This window comes from Delphinus delphis, chromosome 6 (assembly GCF_949987515.2).
Source record: "Delphinus delphis chromosome 6, mDelDel1.2, whole genome shotgun sequence".
Lineage (NCBI taxonomy): Eukaryota > Metazoa > Chordata > Mammalia > Artiodactyla > Delphinidae > Delphinus > Delphinus delphis.
In genome coordinates this window covers 19,624,723-19,650,450 of record NC_082688.1, presented here as the reverse complement: position 1 = coordinate 19,650,450, position 25,728 = coordinate 19,624,723, and the positions used below count along the sequence as shown (strand labels likewise).

The window sequence follows — 25,728 nt, the reverse complement described above, 5'->3', positions numbered from 1 at the left end:
GCTCTAGAGCATCCCCTGTGGAAGGCCTGAGCTGGCCTCCACTTTCCCATTTGACAGAGGGCACGGGCTCCTGCCCCGCTGGAGTCCAGGCTGACCTGGTGTCTGCTCTGTGAGCCATTCACACTCATCTGATCGCTTCGAGGTGGAGTGGCTGATATCCCTGCAAGAAGGCAGGCCCAGGGGTCCTGCATGACTGCCCAGGCACCCTTCTCATCCTGTTCTCCCCACAGGGTGACTCTGGTGAGATGGGATTCCCAGGAATGGCTGGCCTCTTCGGACCCAAGGTACAGATTCCCATTCTACACTGTTCCTCTTGGGGTCCCATCCATCCACCTCCTTGTTCGTTTATTCATTTATTCACTCAACAAATATTTCTTGAGCATTAGCAGCGTGGGCTGCAACACAGCCAGGGTCTAGCATGAACACCTGTGTCTCCCAGCACTCACATTCCAGCAGACCTGGGTTCTAAACCCAGCTCCACAATTCAACTGCTCTGTGCCTCAAGCAAGTTACTCGGTCTCTCCAAGCCTCAGTTTTCTCATCTATAAAATGGGTATAATAACAGCAAAGGGTTGTTACAATTAAGACCAGAGACCCACACCATTTAGCACCGAGCCAGCTCTCTGGCACATTTGTTACTCTTCCTGGAGCCTCTCGGGTGAGGCGTCTCTTGACAAGGAGGGCAAAGGTTGGCCAGACCTCGGGTGGCAGAGCGCTGGAGCCCTCGCCCAGTGGCCGCCCAGACACAGCAGCCCTTCCTCTGCCTTCTGCAGGGCCCCCCAGGAGACATTGGCTTCAAAGGCATCCAGGGCCCTCGGGGGCCTCCTGGCTTGATGGTGAGTCGTCTCCCTGTCTATCCCAGCAGGGACAGTTATCCGAGGCCCAAGGCTGGCCAGCCATCAGCCGGGGGGCCGCCACTCCTCCTGTTCCTTCGGCATCGAGCCCCTCTGCCCACAATCTTCACTCCTGTTTCCATACCTTTGCTCATGCCGTTCCTGCCAGCTGGGCTGCCATCCTTTCCCCTTTCACTGCTCCCCCCGTCCACTGGTGGCCCCCCCCACAAGGCACATAGGACGGGCTCAGGAGACGCATGGCCTGGCCCCCTTGAGGACGTCTCCCTTCCATCCCCTTGGGACACTCAGGCTGCCCTCTACCCTCCTGTCCCTGTGACTGTATTCCCCAGGCTCTGGGACAAGGACACACAAGCCTTTCTCTCTCCTTTAGGGGAAGGAAGGCATCATTGGGCCCCTAGGATTCCTGGGACCTTCAGGACGCCAGGTATGTGCAGGGGGCTGGCCAGGAACACCGCTGGGGCGAGACTGTCTCTGTGACCCAGGGCCAGTCTGAGCCTCAGTTTCCCCATCTGGGACGTGGGGCTTCCCCTCTGAGCCCCCTCTCACTGGGCCATGGTTTATTGCAGGGTCCGAAGGGTGACAAAGGCAGGCGAGGGGACTTGGTGAGTGGATGGGCTGGGGACAGTATGGCAGGGGGTACGGCAGGGTTGGGCTGGGGCAGAGGGCGGGCATGGCTCAGCCTGGTCCTCTGACTCTTTCTCCCTGCTTCTGTCCCCCCTCTAGGGATTGCAAGGTCCGAGGGTGAGTGGGCTGCGGTATGAGGGCTGGGGGGACAGGGGAGTGGGAGGGACGGGCCCTCTGGTTTCCCCTGCCCATGACCAGGCGTGTCCTTGGGCACGTTTTTCCCTGTGGGCCTCACTCTGCACCTGGGCCACCATCGTGCCCGGGTCTCAGGTCTGCTGGAGGAGGCCCGGGCTGGGTGGGGGGATGAGAGGCCTTTGACCAGGACCTCATTGTTCTCCTCTTCCTCCAGGGTCCTCCCGGTCCCAGAGGGCAGCCCGGCCCACCGGTAGGTAGCTGTGTGCCCGGTACCCCTTGAACTGCAGGGCAGCAGGTGGGATTCCTTTGAGTGAAACCCAAGGCTGTGCTGGCAGCCTTCGCAGGACTGGCCCTGACTTCACAGGCCAGGCCAGGCCTCCGGGACAGTGTGACACAGCCCTGGTAGGGCCAGGCAGAGACCAGCGTGGTGGGTTCTCTCACGCCCCGACAGCCCCCGGGACTGCAGCACCAGGTCCCCGTCAGATACAGACCCAGCCTCTTCTTTTGCAGGGTCCTCCAGGGAGCCCTATTCACTTTGTAAGTTGGAGAACATTCTCTGTTGCCTGTGTGGGGTAAGGCCTGGGGGGTGGTGTCGGGGGCAGGTGGCGGCAGTGGACCCCTCTCTGGCCAAGGTGGCCCTAAACTGCCCACATCCTCTTGCCGCTCCATACTGGATCCTGGACCCTGAAGCAGCAGAAAGAGCCCCGGGCTGAGCGGCAGGATACCCAGCTTTTAGTCAGAATGCACCCCTGACTATGAGCCCAGGAAGACCTCCCACCGCTGGCTCCGGGGTCCCGTCGGTACACTGTACAGATCCGTTGACAACTCTTTAAGGTTCTGGTACTGATTCCAACCTGTGTGCGTTGGGAAGGGGGTTCCCCGCACCAACAAGCAATGTTGGGGACACACCAGCTGGAGGTCCTGCAATTCAACTCAATCCTGACACTGCTTGGAGTTAGCATCAGATTCCACAGGTTGAGGGCTCAGTCCTACAAGATTGCTGCTGGCCCCCCCATCCCCCAATCCCCATGTCCCTCACCATCCCCCCCTCGCCGCCCCCCTTCAGATTTGCCAGTGGCAAATCCAGGTGTCACCTGTGCCTCTGGCCAACTGGCTGTAAACCAGAGGTTCCCAACATGCCCTCCTGGGGTTCCGTTAATTTGCTAGAGCGGCTCACAGAACTCATGGAAACACTTTACTTATTAGATTGTTGGTTTATTATAAAAGGCTGTCACTGAGGAGCAGCCAGATGGAAGATGTGCATAGGGCAAGGCACGGGGAAGGGGCACGAGCTCCCCTGTTCTCCCCGAATCTCCGTGTGTTCACCAACCTGAAAGCCCACTGAACCCAGTCCTTTTGGGATTTTATGCAGGCTTCATTACACAGACATGATTGATTAAATCATTGGCCACTGGTGATTGACTCGACCTCCAGCCCCCTCTCCCCTCCCTGGAGACTGTGGGCCGTAACTGCAAGTTCCAACCCTCTGATCACACGGTTGGTTCCACCAACCACAAGCCCCCATCCTTAGGTTACTTACTGAGCAGTCCAAAAGTCACCTCATTAATATAGCAAAAGAGACCCTATTCCAGGAGATTCCAGGGCTTTTAGGAGCTCTGTGCCAGGAACGGGATTGGAGACCAAATATATATTTCTTATTATAAATCATAATATCGCAGAGTCCTTCCAGCTCAGATTCTGAGTCCAAAGAGGGCCGGCGGGCAAGGTTGCAGGGGGTGCCCCTGTGTTCCTCCCTGGTGGGTACCCTGGCCTGTATGAAAGCATGGCCCCCTCCCAAGCCCTCTGACAATTCCGTCTCCATTTCACCACGGTGATGATTGACTGTTAGAAGCAGGCCCTGACAGCGTCCGGGGAGCGGCCAAGGGGAAGGGCTGAATGGGGGAGGAGCCCTCGGGCCGTGAGCTGCTCAGAGCCCCTGTTCTTCTCCCCTCTCTGCTGCTCGCTGCCCATCCCTCTGCCTCGCCCATAGAAATGGAATGACAGCCCTGGCCTCTCCCTCTACACTTTTCCTTCTTCATTCAGTAAGGAAGCCAGCTAGGGGGAAGTGAAGAGATGTAAGAAAAACCTTCTCCCTCTGAAAAAATGGGAAATGAGAGGGTTTTGAGTTTTTTCGAATAATAACTAATATATTCAGTGCTTGTTACATGCCAGACAGCATTAGAAGTACTTTTCACGTATTAACTCATTTATTCCTCTCAACAGTTCTGAGAGAGTTTTATTGTCATGCCCATTATCAGGATGAGACAACTGAGGCAAAGAGAGGTTAAGCAACTTGCCCAGATTGTGCAGTTAGTAAGTAGCAAGGCTGGGATTTGAGCTGGAGAAGTACCTCCAGAGTCCTCGCCCCAGACCCCAATCCTGCGCTTTACTCACTGTCAGATTCTCCCCCTCACTATTTTCATGGCAAGACCATGGCTATGTTTCTGGCAAGCCCAGTGCCAGGGATGGAGCTACAAGTGTACGTGAGACAATTACAGTGCAAGCCAAAGGGGAGACACGGGGACTGTAGAGGAAGGGGTCCACACCCAGCCTGGGGGCAGAGACGTCAGGAAAGAGTTCCCATGGCAGCTGGCGTCTATAGGATGAGCGTAGGGCAGGGTTTCTCAGCTGCAGCGCTGTTGACATTCGGAACCAGATGATTCTTTGCTGTGAGTGATTGTCCTGTGCGTGGTAGGATGTTCAGCAACATCCTCCACCCACTACACGCCAGTAGCATCCCCTCCTCCAGCTGTGACAGCCCCCGAAGTCTCGAGATATTGCCCAACGTCCACTGGGGGCAGCATCTCCCCTGGATGAGTACCACTGGGATAGTAAATGGAATGGTGGAGGGAGGGAAGAGGCAACGGGAGCAGCATGTGCAAAGGCCCAGTGGCTAGACAGAGCATGGTACTTAGGAACTTAGAAGTACAATAGTGTGTCTGGTGCACGGAGCACATGTGGGAGAGAGAAGAGAGGCGGGGCCAGAGACCACAGCACTCAGTCCAGGTCTTAGAGCCATGCTGAGGAGTTTGGACTTAATCCTGAGGGTGTTGGAGCACTATGGAAGTGCCTGGAGGAAGGGAGCAGAAGGGCCTGTTTGCAAGGGGAAGAAGGACAGAGTTGCACCAAAGGCATGCTGTTGGCCACGATCCCACCGGGGAAGCGGGGGTGGGAGGGCTCTCGCTCAGACCCTGGAGCACCCGCTTGGTGAGTGTGTGGAGACCAGGAGGTACACCCTGTCTTCTCCCCGCACAGCAACAAGATGACCTTGGGGCAGCTTTCCAGACGTGGATGGACGCTAGTGGAGCACTGAGAGCAGAGGTACCACCAGGGGCCTTGCCCACATGGGGTCCCTTCCTGGGGGAAACGGAAGTGATGGCCCATGTGTGGTCAGTGCCCTCCACGTGGCCTGCACTGAGTGATTCATGGCCAGAGCAGGGGCCAGAAACAGGCCTGAGCCCTTTCTCTTTCCTCCAGAGCCCTTTCCTCCTGAGTCAGGAAGAGATGCTCAGCTGGGTCCAGAGCCCACAGCAGCTTCCGTGGTTCAGTCCCACAGCCCGCCAGGAGCAGGAAGTTCGTTGTCAGTCCACAGGCTCTGCTAAGACCCTGGCCGGTGATCAAGTCAGCCCCAGGATATGAGGCTGAGCAGGGCCTCAGGTGTCCTCTAGTCAAGCCCTGTCAGGAGTGCCCTTTGCTTCTTTGCCTCCTTCCCGCGATGGGGAGCTCACTATCTCCCAGCTCAGACCTTCAGACATTTCCATTTGTGCCCTGAGCAGCATGCTGGGGAGAGGTGATGCCGAGGTGACTCTCTCAGGGCTCATGACCCAGGGGGAAGACAGATGGAAAGGCCCGTTATCTTCCTTCCATTCTGGGGGTCAGTGGAAAGTCCTTCACCAACCCCTTCCCGAGGGATTTGGGACCGCTCCCTTGACTCCTCGCTCACGGGGACCTTGCTGTTCTGCACAGGAACCAGGCTGACCCTCTACTCCTCTCAAGCCTCCAGGCCCTCCTGGCAGATCTGCCCCCACCTGTCCCTGGTCCCCAGTCTCTTTATTTGTTCAGTGGAGGGAGACCCAAGTGTGCCCCCTGCTGGGAACTCAGATGTCTCCTCAGTAGCAAGAACCTGGGGCTGTGGAGGCTCGGACCTCCGGCCAGGCCAGGACCTCAAGAGGCCGATGGCCACCCTCTCTCCCCACGACAGGGTTACAGCCATCCGGACCGGCTGGTGCTGGACCAGGGAGGGGAGATCTTTAAAACCTTACACTACCTCAGCAGCCTCATCCAGAGCATTAAGACGCCCCTGGGCACCAAAGAGAACCCCGCCCGGGTCTGCCGGGACCTCATGGACTGTGAACAGAAGATGGTGGATGGTACGAGGGCCTGTGGGTCTCAAGCGAGGGCCTCCTGCCCCAGGGGTGCGCAGGGCGGGGCAGGGGGTTCCGGGAGGAGCCGGGGGGATAGTGCATTAGAGCCTCCACTCCACTGGGCCAAGTTTCTGTCCTTGGGGAGGCAGTCATTTATTCACTCAACAGACAGTCACGGAGCCCCACGATGTGCCAAGTGCTTGTGCTTCCTGGGGTGTGGGGATATAGTGGGAAACACAGAGGAGTGGTCCCACCCTTCCGGAGCCCACAGATCCGCAAGCTGTCCCATTTCCGTGCAATGGGACAAGAGCTGTGGCAGAAAAAGCCCCCAGGGCCAGGAGGGGACCCCATCATAGCTTCCCTGCAGAGCCAGGATTCCCCCTTTCTGTCCGCACCTCATCCAAGTCTCTTCTCTCTCCGTGAGCTGATGTGGTGCTGTGGAAGGACCACAGTTTTAGAGGCAGAGAGACCGGGGTTTGAAGGTCAGCCCTGCCTCTGACCAGCTCTGTGAGCTGGGCAAGCCACCCTTCTCTCCGCTGATCAAGAAGGTGGACGAGTGGCCGGCTGTCCTACTCTTTCAGCTCTGGGGTCTTTGGCTCCCTTGGAAACCCAAAGGGGAAACCAAGTGCCGGCAGAAGTGCCTGGTTGATGGGGTAGAAGCCCTGACTCCCACCAAGCTCTAGGAGGATCCCTAGCCTTGGCGGCGAAACCGTTCAATTAAACGATCCCTAAATCCCTTGGGCAAGTGACTCAGCCTCTCTCAGCCTCAGTTGTCCCCTCTGTAAAATGGACGCTACCCAAGAGCGGCATAGGCAAGGGCTCCACCACGTGGCCCCTCCGGGGCCTCTGCCACCTGTGAGCTCTGCCCAGAGGGTTTCCTTCCACCTCTGCGGCTCATAGAATCCCTTTTCTGCTCACCCTCCCCGACTTCATGTCCAGCTGGGGCTCAGCGGGTCCCAGGGTGTGGGGTCCACCTGCAGAACCAAGCCCCGGGTTCCTCCCCACATATATATGCCACCCCCGTCCCATGCTGCCTGCAGGTACCTACTGGGTGGATCCAAACCTTGGCTGCTCGTCCGACACCATCGAAGTCTCCTGCAACTTCACACATGGTGGACAGACGTGTCTCAAGCCCATCACAGCCTCCAAGGTACCCATCTGCTCCCCAGTCCCCACTGGATGGCCCTCTCTACACGCCCCTGCCCCCTGCCCTGGACCACAGCCCACCCAGGTTTGGGACTGAGCCTTGACTATCTTGCTACATGGCCTTGAGAAAGTCATCTCCTCTTTCTGAATCCCAGTTCCTCATCTGTACACTGGGGATGACTTGTTCAAAATCCATGGTTTCCAAACCCTTCTGAGTTATGTGATGCCAATGGTTCTTTCTTCAAATAGAACGTTCTGCCTAATATCTAAAATGGCGGAGTTAGCCAAGCTGGCCTGGCTTGGACAGCCGTGACCATCAGCACAAAATAAATCAGTGCGATGCTCAGCTGGGATATGTGTTCCGGGGTTGTATACGCAAATATGTGACTCATGTTTGGTGCCCACTTACCACGTGCCAGTCTCCGGGCTGAGAATTTTCTCTGTACCGTCACCCCCATTTCTATTAACGACAACCATAGAAAAACTAATTTGTGTGCAAATTAAGTCTAGTTTCAATAAATTTGATTATTTACGTAAGTGCAGCAGGAAGAGTGATTGACAGCATAGGCTCCTTGCTGCTTTGCTGGAACCTTTCATAACGAGTCTCAGATTGAACTTTTAAAAGCCTCTCCAGGCCAGGAAGCGGAGCCAAGAACTTACCATCAGACTTTGCCTGGAATACTTATAGACTTGGGTGAATTCCTCTCTTCTTAAAGTCCTCAAAATATCCTGAGATACCTGTACCTGCCAGGAAGTGACCTTCCTTACTCACCTGGTAAGGCTGCTGGGAACCCTGTAATCAAGGTAACAGACTGATTTTTCTAAGGGGCTTTATTGGCTCCATAAAGTCAACCTTAGTTCCTTAAGTGATCTGGTCATATCTGAGTCTCTTTATGTCTCTCTCAAATATGACATTCCATTCATAGCCTTGGTGATAACCAAGTATTTCCAATTGTGTCCTGTTACAAGGAGAATAGATTCTCATTGAACTTATGCAAATAATTATACTGCCATGAGAATACTCACCAAGAGCTTCTGAATTCTAGAAGGATCAGGCGGGAGAAACAGCAATTGTTTCATCTTTGTTCACAAAGGTGTACTTCACCAAATGGCTGAAATGCATTGCTAGCTTAAGAGAAAAGTTTTCCTTAAATGTGGAAACAGAGATTAAAAGAACTGCCAGTGTTTCCAAAAAAGCATAAAAAGTTATAATCATCCCCATCAGTTCGTTCAGTCCTATGTAATTGATCCTCGATCTTGATCTTTTGTTAGTTTCATGAATCCAGTTTTTCCTTAGAGTTCTATAAATTCTTACCCATTCAATGGTATGACTTAAAAGTTATCAGAAACCTGTACTTGTCAGAGTCCTTTCCATGAATCTCCTTGAAGATGAAGCACTTTTGCAAAGGAATAAAACAATAATTATAAATGATAAAAGAGGAAAACAATAATTATAAATGATAAAAGACTGACAAAAGAATGACATTTTAAAATGCCTATGGTTAAAGATCTGATGGGAGTTCATTATGAAGCAGTTGACAAGGAAATTTGGTTATTTCTGTGACACACAACATTTTAAGATGATAGCTGGGGTTATAGATGGATAACATAACATATCAGACTTTTAGGAATTTCATATTATTTCTGGAACACCATATTAATAACATATACCCATTCAAGGATATCCATAAAGAGAAGGTGTATTTCTTATTTGACAATGTTTCCCATGTGATTTAATATATCAAATAAGCCTAATTAGTTTAATGTTTCTCTTTTTATAAGGAAAGAGATGGATCTTTTGAGATGTTCCAACGATCCTCTGGAAAACCCCAGTTACTTCCAAGTCAAAAAGTCTTCATTTAGAACTTGATTTTGGGAAGTCTGTCAAAAATATCAAAGGTTTTGGACACTTGACTAAATAGAATCACAGATCATTATGAAAAAGTGCTTAATTATCTACTTAGCCAAAGTGACAAAAGATTTTAAAAGCAAATACAGATGGTTACATCGTTGTGAGAAAACTTAGCTCTTTTGATATTGAGAAGACTGTGTCTTCTAGGTAACTAAAGACCTCATTAAGGCAACATGAAGCACAGGAAATTATTTTGATAAAACACAAAATCTTTGCTTTCTAGCCAGATTACTTAAAAGGTAAAGAAAAACTTTACATAATCTCTTAACAGGAGCAGACCAGTGCTCCAAGAAAACTTTGTCCTTATAGCAGATGAAGAAAATTACATAAGCACATTATTGATATTAAAGCTTATGTAAAAAAAAAAAACTCTAATAGTAACAGTCCAATTTTAGCCAACTTGACCACACAAGGTAAAATTCTTTTTCTCTCTCCTGACAATATGCTTAAACTACCTCCAAAATCTTCATTAGACAGTAGACAAAGTCAGCCATCAGCCCAAGCTAATTTTCTTTTGTAATAGAGATAACATGGATTTATTTGACTAGTAAACCCTGTAAAGTTATTTATCTGCAGTATATTTAATGCTGATAACTATAAAGACATACCTATTTTAATTAAAACAAACTTAGACTGGCTTTTATTTACCAAAGATTATCCCAGATCATGTGAACTTGAAAAACATTTGGATTAGTTTCTATATTTCTGAGTTTTAGGAATACCTAATTCATAAGTGCTTTTTTTTTTTTTTTTTGGTACGCGGGCCTCACACTGTTGTGGCCTCTCCCGTTGCGGAGCACAGGCTCCGGACGCACAGGCCCAGCGGCCATGGCTCACGGGCCCAGCCGCTCCGCGGCATGTGGGATCTTCCCGGACCGGGGCACGAACCCATGTCCCCTGCATCGGCAGGCAGACTCTCAACCACTGCGCCACCAGGGAAACCCATAAGTGCTTATTTTTAAGCCGGTTAAACGGAGCTCTTTTACAAATTAACTTTGGCAATACCATTCAGAGGTAGAGAGAAAGAAAAAGTCACATATACATCCAGAGACTTACATAAACACACAGAGACACTGAGATGCTATAGCTTCCACTCCAAAATTTTAGCCATGAATCAGGTACAACAATATAAAACTTACTAGTCTGTAAATAACGTTTGACTCCAAATTGTGTCTGACAGGCAGAACAAAGTTACCTGCTCCAGTGGCTAATGCTTTTTACTAGTATTTGTGGAGATGACTTTTAAGATGTGTATTTGTTCTTGACAAGTAATATTAAGGAGGCTGTGGACTAGCTTTTGAGTAAGAGAGCTTTTATAGCAGTTTGTATTTTAAGAGGCCTCTTCCCCCTCATTTTTTTTCTTCAGCCTCAGGCAATTGTGGGTAGAGTTTTAGTTACCTCCTGGGGTGTTTCCATTTCAAGGGACAGAGAAAAAAATGTAAATTTTCTTCCAGGAGTTTTAGTGCCTTTTGTATGGTTTTGGCAGTTCCAATAAAATGTTGTAGTACCACCCTATAATTAGGGGAGTGTGCTCTAAAAATAATTCTCTGCCCATCAACAGGACTAGCATCTTGGCAGTCATGGTAACAAAAAAATAATAATAATAATTCTTTGGGTCAAATGGGGCCTCTTCAGAGTTGAAAATGAAGAGGGGTCATTTAGATCGCCACGACCATGGAAATGGTAAACCCACTGGACCGTGCCAATTTTGCGCAGCAGGAGATGGGCCTCATCTTAATGTTTTCCATTCACTGTGAGCCTTAGCAGTGATCACTGTGATGGAAGGATGCAACCATGCCAGGAGTAAACATCCAAAAAGAGTAAGGGCCCTGGTAGGATACCAGTGGCTCTAGGGGCCTTTGCCTTCCCTGATCCCTCTTCCTCATCCTAGATGCCTGGATGACCCCGTCAACTTTTCCCTCGGCAGCAGGGACGCCTTATAAGGTGTGTTTCTTAGTTCTGCCGAGGCGAAAGCCGAGGGGGCTGAGGAAACAAGCATATAGCCCAGATGGATCTTTAAGAAAACTATGGATTTTAGGGTCTTTGGAGGTACTGGCCAGTCGTTGAATTTTGGCAGCCTTGAGTAACGATTGAGAGCCTGTAACACACAAACAAAAATACCAAAATAGCCAATTAGTTCCCCTCTCTCCTTCCTGCTACATAAAATATTTAAGAAAAATTTGAATTTCAGTTCAAGTATAGTTTTTTATCTCAGTTTCTACTTCCCGATTTTCTCCTGTTATCTTAAACTGACGTGTTGTTACTGGACAATTTTGGATGGCATCACTGTGAACCGTCTTCATAGCTCGCTGCTTTCCTTCCCAGGGTGTTCCAAGAGACCTCTCTGGGACTGAGGTCTGCTTCCACGAGCATGATACGCACGGGGTCTTTGGGAAAAGCCCTTAGGCCTCTAGTGTCATACCAGAGCCTTGGCTTGTTGGTATATCCCCAGGATGCTTCCATGGGGTTTTGCGTTTATCAAGGAGCCGGTGCACCTCCTCAGGGTTCTTAGGAGGTGCTGGCATCCGATTTTTAGGCCATTTATGTTTGCCCAATAATTTTTTTTAACATCTTTTTTGGAGTATAATTGCTTTACAATGGTGTGTTAGTTTCTGCTGTATAGCAAAGCGAATCAGTTATACATATACATATATCCCCATATCTCCTCCCTCGTGTGTCACCCTACCACCCTCCCTATCCCACCCCTGTAGGTGGTCACTGCCCATTAATTTTTTTAGGAACATCACACCAGGGATGGGACCCATAATATCCCATTGGGTCAGGGATGAAGAATGACAGTAATGAGTGACATTTTGACACAGAAACCATAGATCTCTTGTGCCTTCCTTCTGGAGGTCCACTGGTTTCCAGTTGCAAGGCTATTTCACTCTTCTGGATTACGACATGTGGTCCAGGCACAACCGCCAACTCAGTGGTCCTAGGTGGAGGTCTCCTGTCCTCACCTACAGGAATATTTCCCTCCTGCCTTCAGCCGAGAGCCTTTCCTTGGGCAGTGACTTAGCCTTGTGCTCCAGTCCACTTTCCTTAACTCTCCCCTTGCGTCATGGAGGACCCTTAATTAATCACATTAATAGTCAATTAAGGCCTTTATAATGAGTGGTCCCAGTGGCTAGTCAGAGCCTATGGCCTTGATCACACTGCTCTGAGGGGATCATTGGATTCTCATGGCAGCCATGACTTTTTGGATTGGATACCATAGCAATATGCAAAAGCACTTAGCAGTGAGACAGACCCCCAGCAAGCAGTGCTCCTTCTGCAGATGGTGATACCCACCTGAGTTAGGTGGTTAGTAAGCAAGTTGCAGGTAAAGCGCATCCCATCCATTGATTGCAAGGGCGGTCGTGCAGTCCTGCCAACTACACCAATCGTTGTGTGCTGGTCTCAGCCTATAAATAACCAGTGCTGTGGCTGGACCAGCCCTCGCAGTTCTTATTACGATTGCAAGATGCCTTTCAGCAATAACCACCAGGAAACTTTGCAAAACTAAAGTTTTATTATTTACAGGACCTGGAAATTGCACAGCCCACCTGGGGCCACACTACGGGGTCATGGAGAGAGAGAGAGAGAGAGAGAGAGAGCGCGTGCGTGGGCCTGGGGTTCTGCTTTTATTGGGGTGGGGGGGTGTTAGGGTTTTGCAGGCTCATTCTTTAGTGGTGAATTTAAAATATAAGGGCCAGAATTTAAAGCATGGGGAGAGAAAAAACAAGTAGCCCAAACGGTCAGTTATTGAAATCAATCCAGAGCTTTAAAACAAAGGCGCCTCAGTGCCTGGAGGTGGCCTGACTCTTTATCTGGTCCTGTGGCTGGCAAGGTATTTATTTGAGATAGTCTGTCTTTGAAGTGGATGCCTCTTTGAATGGATGCCTCAGCAATCAAAGCTTAAGTCAGGCACTTGCACCAGAAAAAAAGAGAAAACCCAACTGTCAGGACTTACCGTACAGCCACTTAAGCCCGAAACCCCGTCCTGTTGTTTGTTGTCAGGTCTGCCCTTGCCAGCTGCCTCACCCTACCCAGCCTGCAGCTTGGGACTTAGAAACGTGGGGAAAGCACTTCTCATTTCCACTGCCCACTAAGAGCCTCTCACTCTTGGGCAAGATCCTCTTCCTCTGTGAGCCTCGGTATCCCAGCTCAGCTCCAGAGACCCCTCCCATACGGTGCATCAGGACCCTCCCATTTCTGGCTGGAATCAGGCAGACCTCAGTTCTTTCCCTTCCTTGTTACTCCTTGGCTGTGGGACTGGCTCACACAGACCTCAGTTTTTCTGTCTTGCGAGTGAGTACAGCTCTGGGAGCATGGCTGGGAATTGCTTACCAGGAAAGGGCTTAGCCCTGGACCTTCCAGAGGAAGGTAAGGAATTCTGAGAGCTGTGGGCAGCCCAGCCCGACCCTGCCTCACTGCCGTATCTCCTCCACAGGTGGAGTTTGCCATTAGCCGGGTCCAGATGAATTTCCTGCACCTGCTAAGCTCTGAGGTGACACAGCAAATCACCATCCACTGCCTTAACATGACCGTGTGGCAGGAGGGCACCAGGCAGACCCCAGCTAAGCAGGCTGTGCGCTTCCGGGCCTGGAACGGGCAGATCTTTGAAGCCGGGGGTCAGTTCAGGCCGGAAGTGTCAATGGATGGCTGCAAGGTAAGTCTTGGGGCCCCTTACAGGCCCCTCATGCATAGACAGGTAGAAAAACGTGTTCTTCTATAGTGACAATTTTACACTATAGTATATTAGTATGATACATATAATGTTTACCTTTGAGTTTTATAAAATTGCTTTTATTCACTTTTCTCCCCGGGAAGCTTCTGAGGGAAGGTCTGGGCTGGTAAAAATTCTACCAGCCGGTAGATGCTCTGCTTACTTACAAGGGTGCTTATAGAAGGATGCATCTGTACTCTTCTCTCTGCCCCTGCCCTGCCAGGCTAATTTCTTCCCTTAACATTCTGGTTGTCTTCAAAGGCCTAAAACAGGGTGGGTTGTAGGGGAAGAGGGAGACAGAAAGTCATCCAAAAAACCAGTTTCACAAAATTAGACAAAACCAGTAATGCACAGTGTTACTGAGGATGAGGGGAAACCAACACTCTCACACAAAGCTATTTGGAAAAATTAAAACTAAATGGGTAGGAGCTTCCGGAATAGCAGCTGCATGTATATTTCCATGTATATTTCCAATATATATCCAAAGCCTTACAAATGTACCTATCCTTTGATCCCGCAAATCTTACTTCTAGAATTTGTTCTAGGGAAATAATTAAGAATGTGCACAAAAGTTTAGCTACAGTGATACTCATGACCGCTTTTCTTTTAAGAATCAAAATGGCGGAAGCAATCTAAATGGACACATACAGGTCACTGAAACAGTGAACTGCCACGTGGACATTAAAAATTGTGAAGAAAGATGAGGGAGAAACGCACTTGATATATGATGAGAACTATGATGGATGTACATGTCCCCGTTTCCCTCTACCTGCAGGTCCAGGATGGCCGCTGGCATCAGACACTCTTCACCTTCCGGACCCAGGACCCCCAGCAGCTGCCCATTGTCAGCGTGGACAACCTCCCTCCTGCCTCATCAGGGAAGCAGTACCGCCTCGAAGTTGGACCTGCGTGCTTCCTCTGACCTCTGACCTCCTGACTCCTCTGGGCCTCGAGGGGGAGGGAAGAGGAGGGTACCTAGGGGCAGGTGGGCCCCTAGGAGAGGCAGCTCACCTGCCCAAGGATCCTTGAGCAGACCCCAGCTGTTGTCTGCCCAGTAGAAGAGGCTGAGGGGTAGCAGGGCACGGGGTATCCTTGGGAACGACTCATCCCAGCTCAGCCCCAAAGACCAACCAAAGAGCCAGACAGAGCAAGCCGGGTCCGCAACCCGCCTGAGCCCCGCGGCCTGTCTCCCAGCTCTGCGGCCACCCCCTTCCCTGCTCAGCTTCCTTCCCAAAGAGCCCCCACGTTCCAGCCAGCTTGAGGGAAGGGGGCATCTCGTCAGCTGGCCCCTGCCAGGGAGCTTTGATGTGCAATATTAGAGAGGAGACATGAAAAAAGGAGAAAAGGAAAGAAAGAAGTATATATATTTTATTTAAACAAACGCAAAGAAGGTGCGTTACTATTTTTTTTTCACCTGGGAAAGAGGTGAGAAGGTGAGAGAGAGCAGCCAGGGGGTGGGAAGTGATGGATGCCGAGAGGGAGAGGTGAGATCCTCGGGGCTGGGGGTGCCCACGTCTGCTACCTCCCACTGTGAAATCGCTGGTGCTCACAATTTTCTCGTAGTGTATGTGATTTTTTTAAGGAAAAAAAAAAACCTATTTAAGATTCTGAAGGTGCTACCAGTTTTGCCACAGACTTTGAAGAAACATTTGGATGTGGGGTATCATCCACGTTTTTCTCTCTCCTCCAAATGACAAAGTTTGGGGAATTCTTAAAATTTTCCTAGCATCACCCTTGTGCTCATTGCATAATCTGTTAAGGAGGGCGGGGAGAAGAAGGTAAAAGGAAAAAAAAACAAAAAGCAAAGCATAAAAACAAAAAGAAAAAACAACCAGAAACAGAAGTAGAAAAGATTTACCTTTTAACTTATGGACTTTGAAATGCTTGTCCTCTTAAGGCAGGGGGAGGCCTGAGGATGAAGGATTTTAGTTTGGCCTTTCTTGGTCCTGGAGGGAAGTTAGGCTTGTCTTGGAGGGTATGATCTAGACTGGAGAGTCCTGACCTTGCAGATTTGACCTTGAAGAAACCAATTAGGAGAACGGCACTGGGTCAGGGCTGGCCTTGGAGGTGGCATGTAAATATGGACCCATCTCATGATGCAGCCACAGACCATCCCCTAAGGTCCTCCCTTCCTGGAGCTTGTCCTTCCAAGATGCAGTCGTCACTCTTGCTTTTTCATCGTCATTCAGTTCTGCAGAAACCCAGCGCCATTAGCTCCAAGTATAAATGTGGGCTGAGGAGAAAGGCTTATTACGGGAATCTCCGGGTTCAGCGTGGCAGGGCTCTTCAGGGCAATCTGAACTGTCCTGCCTCAGCGAACCAGTCAGCGTCCAGGCTGGATTTTGCAGTCATTTTAACTATGGAATTATTTTTGTAGAAGGGGAAATTTTATGTGAACGTCTATTTGTGTCTTTTTTTTTTTTCTAAAGTGTCTCTTTGGGAATTGGATTCGATTTTCATTATTTAATACCTCACTCTGGCCCTCCCTCCCCTCCCCCCCACTTCCTGTCTCCCTCCCCCACCCCGCCCGCCTCCACGCTCCCTGGAAGTGTGTTTTTGTAGCAGCTCGGGCCTCATCTCAGTGCTCGGTCTCCCCAGCCGCCAGTCTCCACCTGGCCTCTGTCCTGGCGTCTGTCTTGTTCTTGGGTTTCTCTGCTGTCCTTGTTCATGTCTTTGTCCACGTGTCAATGTGTTAAAACCCAAGTGGGTTCCGTTTCTCCTTTTCCCTTCTGGATTTTAAATAAATATTTAAAACTGAGGCAATGGAATGACACATCTGTGGCTGTGTGCTTCTTTGAAAAGGCCGGAGGGAAGTTTCTGGCAGAGCTGAGGGGGTCAGGGGAAGAGGCTTAGAGGATGCCCTGTTTATGCTTCTCCCCCCGAAGGAGGGGGGAGGGAGAGATACAGCGCCTTGTGGGGGGGGGGCTAAAAGTGAGGGAGTGGGTCCTGTAGGGTCCCATTGGCCGCTTAAAACATCAGAAGGGCCTTCTCTTGCAGTTCCGGAGGCTGGAAGTGTTCTGTAGACCAGAAATCCAAATGTTGGCAGGGCCACGATCCCACCGAGGCCTCTAGGAGAGGTTCCTTACTCTGTCCTGAGGCGCCAGGCGGTCCCTGGCTAGCAGGGCAGCACCTCAGTCTCGGCCACTGTAGTCACATGACGCTCTCCCTGTGTGTCTCTAATCCCATCTATTTTTAAGGACACCAGTCCTATTGGATGAGGGCCCACCCTAATGACCTCATCTTAACTTGATTACATCTGCAGAGACCCTATTTCCAAATAAGGCTGCCTTCACAGGTAACGGGGAAGCGTATCTTTTGGGGGGACACAATTCAACCAATAACACGCAGGGAGGAGGTATACTGAGGTTAACAGGAGAGCCTCTTTTTTTTTTTTTTAACTTGGTAAAATCCACATAACATAAAACTGACTGTTAATGACGTTTAGTACCTTCGCGACATTGGGCAACCATCACCAGTGTCTACTTGCAGAACATTTTCATCATTTCAAAAGGAAACTCCATACCCGAGAAGCCATCACTCCCTGTTTCCGCCTGCTCTCACCCCTGGAAAACCACTAACCTGCTTCCTGTCGATGGCTTTGCCCTCTAAGGATATTTCATATAAATGGAATCATACAATATACGACCTTTAGTGAATGACTGCTTTCATTTAGCATAGTGTTTTCAAGGTTCATCCTTATAGCATAGATCAATACTGCATTCTTTTTTATGACTGAGTAGTATTTCATTGTATGGGTAAACCAGATCTTGTTTATTCATTCTTCCATCGATGACATGTGGGTTGTTTCCATCTTTTGGTGATTAAGGATAGTGCTTCAACAGGAACAATTCTTACCCGTGAGATTCTTGAAAGAGGCCCCAACGATACCTGCTTTGGAAGAAGTGAGTGAGAATCTGGGAGACAGAGTTAACCAGAGTTAGTGAATAAATATACAAGATGCCCAGATAACTTTGCATTTCAGATAAACAATAAATATGTTTTTAGCATAAGTATGTCCCGTTCAATATTTGGGACATACTTATACCTGCTGGGCCTGAAACCCCTATCTCCTAACTCTTGGTTCAGAGTACTTTCTTCCTTAGCTTGTTCCTCCTCCCCTGGGACACTGGAGAAATCAGAACTTTTCTGCCCTTCTCATCTAAGAGAAAGAAGAAATCACGAGCAGTTGCGCCACATTTTAAAAACGTGTTGTTGGGCCTCCCTGGTGGCGCAGTGGTTAAGAATCCGCCTGCCAGTGCAGGAGACACGGGTTTGAGCCCTGATCTGGGAAGATCCCACATGCCGTGGAGCAACTAAGCCCGTGCGCCACAACTACTGAGCCTGTGCTCTAGAGCCCGCAAGCCACAACTACTGAAGCCCGCGCGCCTAGAGCCAGTGCTCCGCAGCAAGAGAAGCCACCGCGATGAGAAGCCCACGCACCACAACGAAGAGTAGCCCCCGCTCGCCGCAACTAGAGAAAGCCCGTGCGCAGCAACGAAGACCCAATGCGGCCAAAAAATAAATTAATTAATTAAAAAAAAAAAAGCTAGCTGTAAGTTTCTAGGTCATCAGTCCACAGGCAGCTGGGTCTTCTCTACCCTCCCCACCCTGACACCTACCCCAGACAGTGAGCCCTGGGAGCCGCTGCCCTGCGGTGTCTCCAAACTTCCACCCGTGGAGCCCAGTGTTCATGGTCTGGAAGAGCTTGGAGATTCCCATGCCTCCAAGTCCACCCTCCTGTTTGACAAAGGTAGCAACTGAAGTCCGCCGAAGTACCCGAGGTCACCTGGTGAGGCCAAGGCAAAGCTGTGATTCAGCCCCAAGACGGCTGACGGCAGTGTTATGTGCGTGAGGCCGGTGGTCCTCAGTGTGGCGCCCTGGGATTACCAGCACAAGCAGCACCGGGGGCCGGTGACCAGCACAAAATTTTCGATCCCTTCCCAAACCGACTGAATCACAAACCCCGAGGGGCCCTGCAATCTGCGTTTTAACAAGCCTCCCTGAAGACTCTAGTACAAGTACCAAGATTCAAGTACCAAGAATCATGACCCTGCACTATTTCCTTAATCTGGAAAATGACTTTCCGACACTGAAGAAAAAAGACAACAACTTGGAAATGAGATGAGAATGTTCTTTTCATTTCTTTGACTGACAGTTAATCAAAAATGAAATTGAGGCAGCATGGCCCATTTCCTGAATCATTTCCTGAGGTCTGCCGGATATCACCACAGCCAAAGAGTTTGCCCAGCTGTCCCATCATGCTTCCCGTTTTGCAGAGGGGAAAAGGTCAATCACTGTAATGTCTGTCTTCCCCATAGGAAGCTCTGTGAGGGAAGGAGATGTAGCTTGTTCTCTGCTGTAGCCGCAGAGCACAGCGTGTCGAAGGCACTCGATCTTGTGGAAGGACTTCCCGCAAGAACTACCATTTTTATTTCCTTGACATGTGTTTATCAGCGGCGCCTTCCTTTTGTCCAGCCGTGTGTGGGCACTGGGGTTATGATGGATCTGAGAGCTTGTCTGAGGGGCTCTGAGTCTGACAGAGGCAGCTAGAGAGGCTGGACCCTGTGTGGTTAAGGGTTAGGAAACCAGGGAGCAGGAGACCAAGTGTGGGGTTAGGGAAGCACAAAGGGGGCACCACAGAGCCCAGTGTCAGCTTGGGGAGGATAGTCAGGAGGTGACGCTATAATCAAGGTCCCAGAGAAACAGAACCAATGCGCTGTGTGTGTGTGTGAGCATGTGTGCGTGCACGCCCGTCTGTGTGTGTGTGTGTGTGTGTGTGTGTGTGTGTAAGCGATTTCTTATAAGGAGTTGGCTCACATGATTATGATGGCTGATGAGTTCCAAGATTTGCAGGGTGAGCTGGCCAGCTCCAGACCCAGGAGAGCGGATGGTGTAGTTCCCTTCCGAAGGCTGGCAGGCTCAGGACCCAGCAATGACCAAAGGCAGGAGAAGACGGATACCCATCTCAAGCAGTCAGGCCAGAGGAATTCTCACTTACTTGGCCTTTTGATTCTATTCAGGCCCTCAGTAGATTAGATGCGACTCGCCCACACGCGAGAGGGCTATCTGCTTTGCTCAGTCTACCCATTCAAATGTTAATCTCCTCCAAAACACCCTCACTGACACAGCCAGAACGTTGAGCCAAATATCTGGGTACCCCGTGGCTCAGTTAAGTCAACATAAAATTAACCATCAGGGGCTTCCCTGGTGGCGCAGTGGTTGGGAGTCCGCCTGCCGATGCAGGGGACGCGGGTTCGTGCCCCGGTCCGGGAAGATCCCACATGCCGCGGAGCGGCTGCGCCCGTGAGCCATGGCCGCTGGGCCTGCGCGTCCGGAGCCTGTGCTCCTCAATGGGAGAGGCCACAACAGTGAGAGGCCCACCGTACTGCAGGGGAAGGGTCAGGAGAAGCCTGGAGTACTAGGCTGGGAATAGGACAAGCACAGGTTTGCACAGAAGAGCAGGGTTTGCACTCAGGTTACGTTTGTGCTGTGATGGGGCACTGGAGTGGAGCTGTCCAGGGGCAGCTGGCTGAGCTGGGAGGACAGGAAAGAGGTCTGTGCACCATTCGGGGCTCTGGAGAGTCAGCAGCTTTGACGACATGGAAGGTGAGAGAGTCAGGAAGAAGGGCCAGAGGGGAAGGAGAAGTGGGGCTATGTTAGAACCATGCTGCTCAGCAGTCTCGGTCCGGTCTCCGTTCCAGGAGGCCTCTGTGACCTGGCTGGGGAAGCCCCTGAAGCTGGGCCAGCTCATTCCCAGCAAGGGTAAGTAGGAATTTATCAGGGACACAAGGCAGCTCTTCCCCAGCTGGCAGCCCCACGGTTCCCAATCTCCCGTTGCACAACCCAGTGTCCAGAAACAGCCACGGTGGACTTCCAGGGGGAACCCCAGGCCTGTGTTCGCTCTGTCCACAGTGAGGCAAGCCCCAGGGACAGTCACATCCCATGATGACCGGCAGCCTGGTGCTGGGAAAGTGAGAGTGGGACAGGCAAGAAGGGGAGAGGCTGGCAGGTGGATTCTGGTCTCAGCTTCCTGACTGTGACATGGCCTTGAGTGGGTCATTCTCTCTCTCTGGGCCTCAGTTTTTCTCCCAGGAAAATGGGAGTGACATGTCCTTCCCTGCTTTCCAACCACAGACCAGGCCATTGTTCCATAATAGTTGGACGAACCGGGTGAAATTGAATGATACTCAACTGCTTTCTGACCTATAAAATCCACAGTTTCACAGACTCATAGACATGGAGAACAGACTTCTGGCTGCCAAGGGGTCGGAGGGAGGGAGAGGGATGGACCGGGAATTTGGGGTTGGTAGATGCAAACTATTACATTTAGAAGGGATAAACAACAAGGTCCTAATATATAGCACAGGGAACTATAGTCAATATCCTGTGATAAACCATAATGGAAAAGAATATATAAAAAGAATGTCTGTACGTGTATAACTGAGTCTCTTTGCTGCACAGCAGAGATGGGCACAACTTGTAAATCAACTTCAATGAAAATAAATAAATAAATAATTTAAAATCCACAGTTTCATATGGTTCAATCCTTAATAGCACCTTTCAAAATAACAGTGGCTGCAATTTCTTGCACGCTTTCCATGAACCAGGAGCCGTGTTGAGTGTAATCCGTATTCATCTCACGCACAACCCTCAGGGGCAAGTTTTATCACCCTGGCTCTTCCGATGGGGGAACTAAAGTCCAAAGAGGTTACATAAGTTGCCCAAGATCACAAAACAGGATGTGAATTTGAACAAATATTTTTTGGTATTTCCTCAGCCCAGACACAAAGTTCCTAATTTGGACTGTTTGCTCTGCCCGTGTATTTTTGTGGTAGCTCACGTAGATAAGATCACGAATTAGTTGTCAGACACAGAGCTTAGCCCTGGCCTTGTATAAAATGGCCAGAAATCTGTATAAAGTGGTTTTCTCAGAAAGTGAATCATTTCAAAATGGTGCACTTCCCTAATTATAGAAACCTCATCTTTTCACCCTGTTACCTTACCCTCCTGGGCCACTGGTTTTCTCAAGTATCTAACGGGGAAAATATCCTATTTTCCTGAATCTAATATAGACATAATTTTGCATTTTGATGTCTTTAGAAGTAGGATGTAACCTGCAATCACTGAAGTATTTATATAATGCAGGAATCTGTCTTTCCTTCCTCACCACCCCAGCTTGTCATTAAACAGATGATGATGGTTATTATAATAGAAGGACCCTTAGAAGCAAATTTGTTTCATCTGATATTTAGATCGTCTAAATGTGAACTGATTGACTATGCATAACAATCCAATGAAGTGGAGTTTATTATTATTATCCACACTTTACAAGTAGGGAAATTGAGGCACAGAGAAGTTAGGTAACTTGCCCAAGGTCACACAGTTAGCAAGTGGTAGAACCAGGACAACTCTTTACCAGCATCGTACACTGCCCTGATTGCTTTTCTGTCTCTTTCCTGCCAAACTTCTCTTGACATTGTGCCAGGGACAGATAGGCAGGCTGGGGAGGGCTGCCCAAGACTTCAATTCATGGAGGTACTAAAGCATCCTTAAAATGTAAGAAGATAGAGGAAATTGTACTGTGTCAGGGTGAGTGCGGGGTGTGCTTGGAGAAGCTACTTGGCTAGTCTCTTGGGAGGAGAGTGAGAAGCCCCTCAAGGGGCAGCCTGAGGCTGAGGACGGTGAGGACCACTCCCTGCTTCCCAGGAGAGGCACTCCGCTTACTCACTGTAAGGGAAAACTTTCATTTCTCTCTCCTCTGCTCACTAGACTTCTGGCCACCAAACCTGTGGATTTTCTCCAACACCAAGTGGTTCTCTGACTCTCCAGACACCAACTAAGTGTCCTACGCTTCAGTTCAGTTCTGACGCTGTTACTGAGCCAGACTTGGGTCTACTTGCCCCACATGCAGCAAAGCCAATCTATTGACACCGGGCTGTGGTGAAGCAAAGTCCAGCGTTTACTGCAGGTGCCAAGCAAGGAGAATGGGCAGCTCATGCTCAAAAGACTGGAACTTCCCAATGGCTTTCAGGCAAGGGTTTTAAAAGAAAGTGTTAGGGGAGAGGATCTTAGGATGTATGATCAGCTCGTGGACCTTCTTCTGATTGGTTGATGGTGAGGTAACAGGGGGATGTTTCAGGAATCTCTATCATCAGCCTTCTGGTTCCAACTGGTTTGGGGTCTACATGCTTGTGGTCAGCATGTAGTCTCCATCCTCCACCTGGGTGCAGGCCTTAGTTTCTGCAGAACCACTCAAAGATATGTATCCGATTGTTATCTACATCCCTTCAGGAGGACTGCTTGAGCCTCCTCTTTGGAACTCGGGGAAGGCTTAGGAAGGTCCTTCATTTCAGCAAGCAAGAAACAGGGGACAGGGCTTCCCTGATGGTGCACTGGTTAAGAATCCGCCTGCCAATGCAGGGGACATGGGTTCGAGCCCTGGTCCGGGAAGATCCCACATGACGCGGAGCAACTAAGCCCATGTGCCACAACTACTGAGCCTGCGCTCTAGAGCCCGCGAGCCACAACTATTGAGCCCAAGTGCTGCAACTGCTGAAGCCTTGCCCCTAGAGCCCGTGTTCTGCAACAAGAGAAGCCACTGCAATGAGAAGCCTGTGCACCGCAGCGAAGAGTAACCCCTGCTCGCCACAACTAGAGAAAGCCCGCGCACAGCAACGAAGATCCAGTGCAGCCAAAAACAAACAAACAAACAAACAAACAAACAAATAAATAAATAAATATTAAAGGAAAAAAAGAAACAGGGGCCATGAAGAGGCTTTTGTACCGAGCAAGACCCTGCAGGGTCCTGCTCAGTTTCAGTCTCCCCTTTTCTTTGTTACTCCTCAATCCCAAGGGGAACAGGGGCTGCACAGAGAGGAAATAAAATTTTGGATAGAGAGATTAATCATAAACTCAGTAAAGAAACTCGGTTTTAGGGGCACACGGTTTCAGCGCTAACCAGAGTTGAGTTAGCATCAGATCCTGCAGATTAAGGGCTCAGTCCCACAAGACTGTCCCCATTTCAGATGCCAATCACAAATCCAGGTTGTCACCTGTGCTTCTGATTGACCAGCTGTAAATCAGAGGTTCCTACGACCCTCTCTCTTTGGGTTTGGCCGTTTACTAGAACAGCTCACAGAACTCAGGAGAATCGTTTACTTACTAGATTCTCAGTTTAGTATAAAAGGATACAACTCAGGAACAGTCAGATAGCAGAGATGCATAGGGCAAGGTATGTGGGAAAGGGTATGGAGCTTCCAGGCCCTCTTTGGATTGCAGCTAAAATAGAAATGAAGTTTTTCTTCTCCTGAGAACAAGGAAAGTAAAGGGAACAGAGAAGAAACATAAACGGGCCTGAAAGAGTTAATCACTCCTAGCTTTACTTTAACTGTTACTAATCTCTAGTATCTGTAACTAGATCTGTCCTTCACAAAGCTAGCCTCTATGGGAATTACATCCTTCACAAATCACTTCCTAACTCTCTGTGTGAATTATGTCCTGCATAAATCACTGCCTAACTCTCTCTGTGAATTCTAGTGTTTATTCTCCCTACACACTCTTGTAGCAAATCACCCCTTGTAGCTGTTTGCATTTCAGAAAGAAGGTCCCAGGCTGATAACCCAGGGTTATCGGATTGCCTGACGCCAGCGGTGATTGTTTTGAAATAATGCAAGAAGAAGAATGCAAGACCTTCACCATTTTGATCCTTATCACTCACTTCGGACTGTGAACTCCACCTGTAAGAACCCCTGTAATTCCCCAGGAGGGGGGCACAGTTCTTGAGGCTGTGTTTTCCCCCTTTGCCTGGCAAAGGAATAAAGCCACCTCTCTTATCTTCCAAAATCTCTGTCTCTGTAATTCTGTTCGGCATCGCGCACAGAGAGTTGAGATTTTGGCAACAGGATTGGCCACCTATTCAGCACCTCCACATGTTCCCCAACCTGGAAGCTCTCCAAATCCCATCATTTAGCACTTTACTGAAAGCATCACTACGTGAGCATGGTTGATTAAATCACTGGTCATCATTAGTGACCAAGTCAATCTCCAGCACCAGTTCCTTTCCCAGAGGTGAGGGGGTGGGGCTGAAAGTTCCACCCCTCTAATCACAGAGTTGGTTCCCCTGATAACCAGCTCCCATCCTGAGTCTATCCAGGAGCCCCCACCCAAGAGACATCTTATTAGCATACAAAAAGACAAGTATCACTTCGGAGAGCCCAAGAGTTTTATGAGCTGTGTGCCAGGAAAGGGAGGTAGAGACCAAGTATGTATTTTGTATTACAGTAAGTCCCCTACATATAAATGAGTTCCGTTCCGAGAGCATGTTCGTTAAGTTCCATTTGTTCGTAAGTCCACAAAGTTAGCCTAGGTACCCAACTAACACAATCGGCTATATAGTACTGTACTGTAATCGGTTTATAATACTTTTCACACAAATAATACATAAAAAACAAACAAAAAATAAAGAAAACACTTTTCATCTTACAGTATGGTACCTTGAAAAGTACAGTAGTACAGTACAACAGCTGGCACCCAGGGGCTGACATCGAGTGAACAGGCAAGAAGAGTTACTGACTGGAGGAGGGAGAGGGGGTGGGAGATGGTAGAGCTGAAGGATCGTCAGCAACAGGAGACAGAGGGCAAGCTGCAATGTCACTCACGCCTGACATGGATGGAACGCACGTTCGCATCTTTGAAAATTCGCAACTTGAAGGTTCATATGTAGGGGACTTAGACTTACTGTATATCGCACTCACTGTCTGCGGTTTTGCTTCAAGAGGCATGCAGGTTAGGCCAGAGCTGAATGCTCTGGGTAAAAGCAAGACGGAGTCCTGCTCCTTACTGACCCTCCCTGTTCACCCTTCCCCCACATAGGCAACCCTAGCCTTTCTTCGCACGAACAAAGGAAGGCCCAAAGACCATTGGTCTAAATACCTAAACGTTATAAATCAAAAGTTTTAAAATAAAGCTGACTCTTTACAATTT

General features: G+C 49.5%; 1 protein-coding gene across 1 annotated transcript in view; it reads left to right on the top strand.

The window, feature by feature from the left end:
* The window catches only part of COL27A1 (collagen type XXVII alpha 1 chain), a 143,278-nt gene extending 126,774 nt beyond the window's left edge, over nt 1-16,504 (top strand). Inside the window, exons 50-61 of the mRNA XM_060014270.1 lie at nt 231-284; nt 774-836; nt 1,225-1,278; nt 1,421-1,456; nt 1,578-1,595; nt 1,828-1,863; nt 2,124-2,150; nt 4,869-4,934; nt 5,815-5,983; nt 7,018-7,127; nt 13,471-13,689; nt 14,522-16,504. Of these exons, the coding sequence (XP_059870253.1) occupies nt 231-284; nt 774-836; nt 1,225-1,278; nt 1,421-1,456; nt 1,578-1,595; nt 1,828-1,863; nt 2,124-2,150; nt 4,869-4,934; nt 5,815-5,983; nt 7,018-7,127; nt 13,471-13,689; nt 14,522-14,668 (999 nt within the window). The 3' untranslated portion in view covers nt 14,669-16,504. The remainder of the gene's footprint in view (nt 1-230; nt 285-773; nt 837-1,224; nt 1,279-1,420; nt 1,457-1,577; nt 1,596-1,827; nt 1,864-2,123; nt 2,151-4,868; nt 4,935-5,814; nt 5,984-7,017; nt 7,128-13,470; nt 13,690-14,521) is intronic.
* Nucleotides 16,505-25,728: the final 9,224 nt, after the last annotated feature.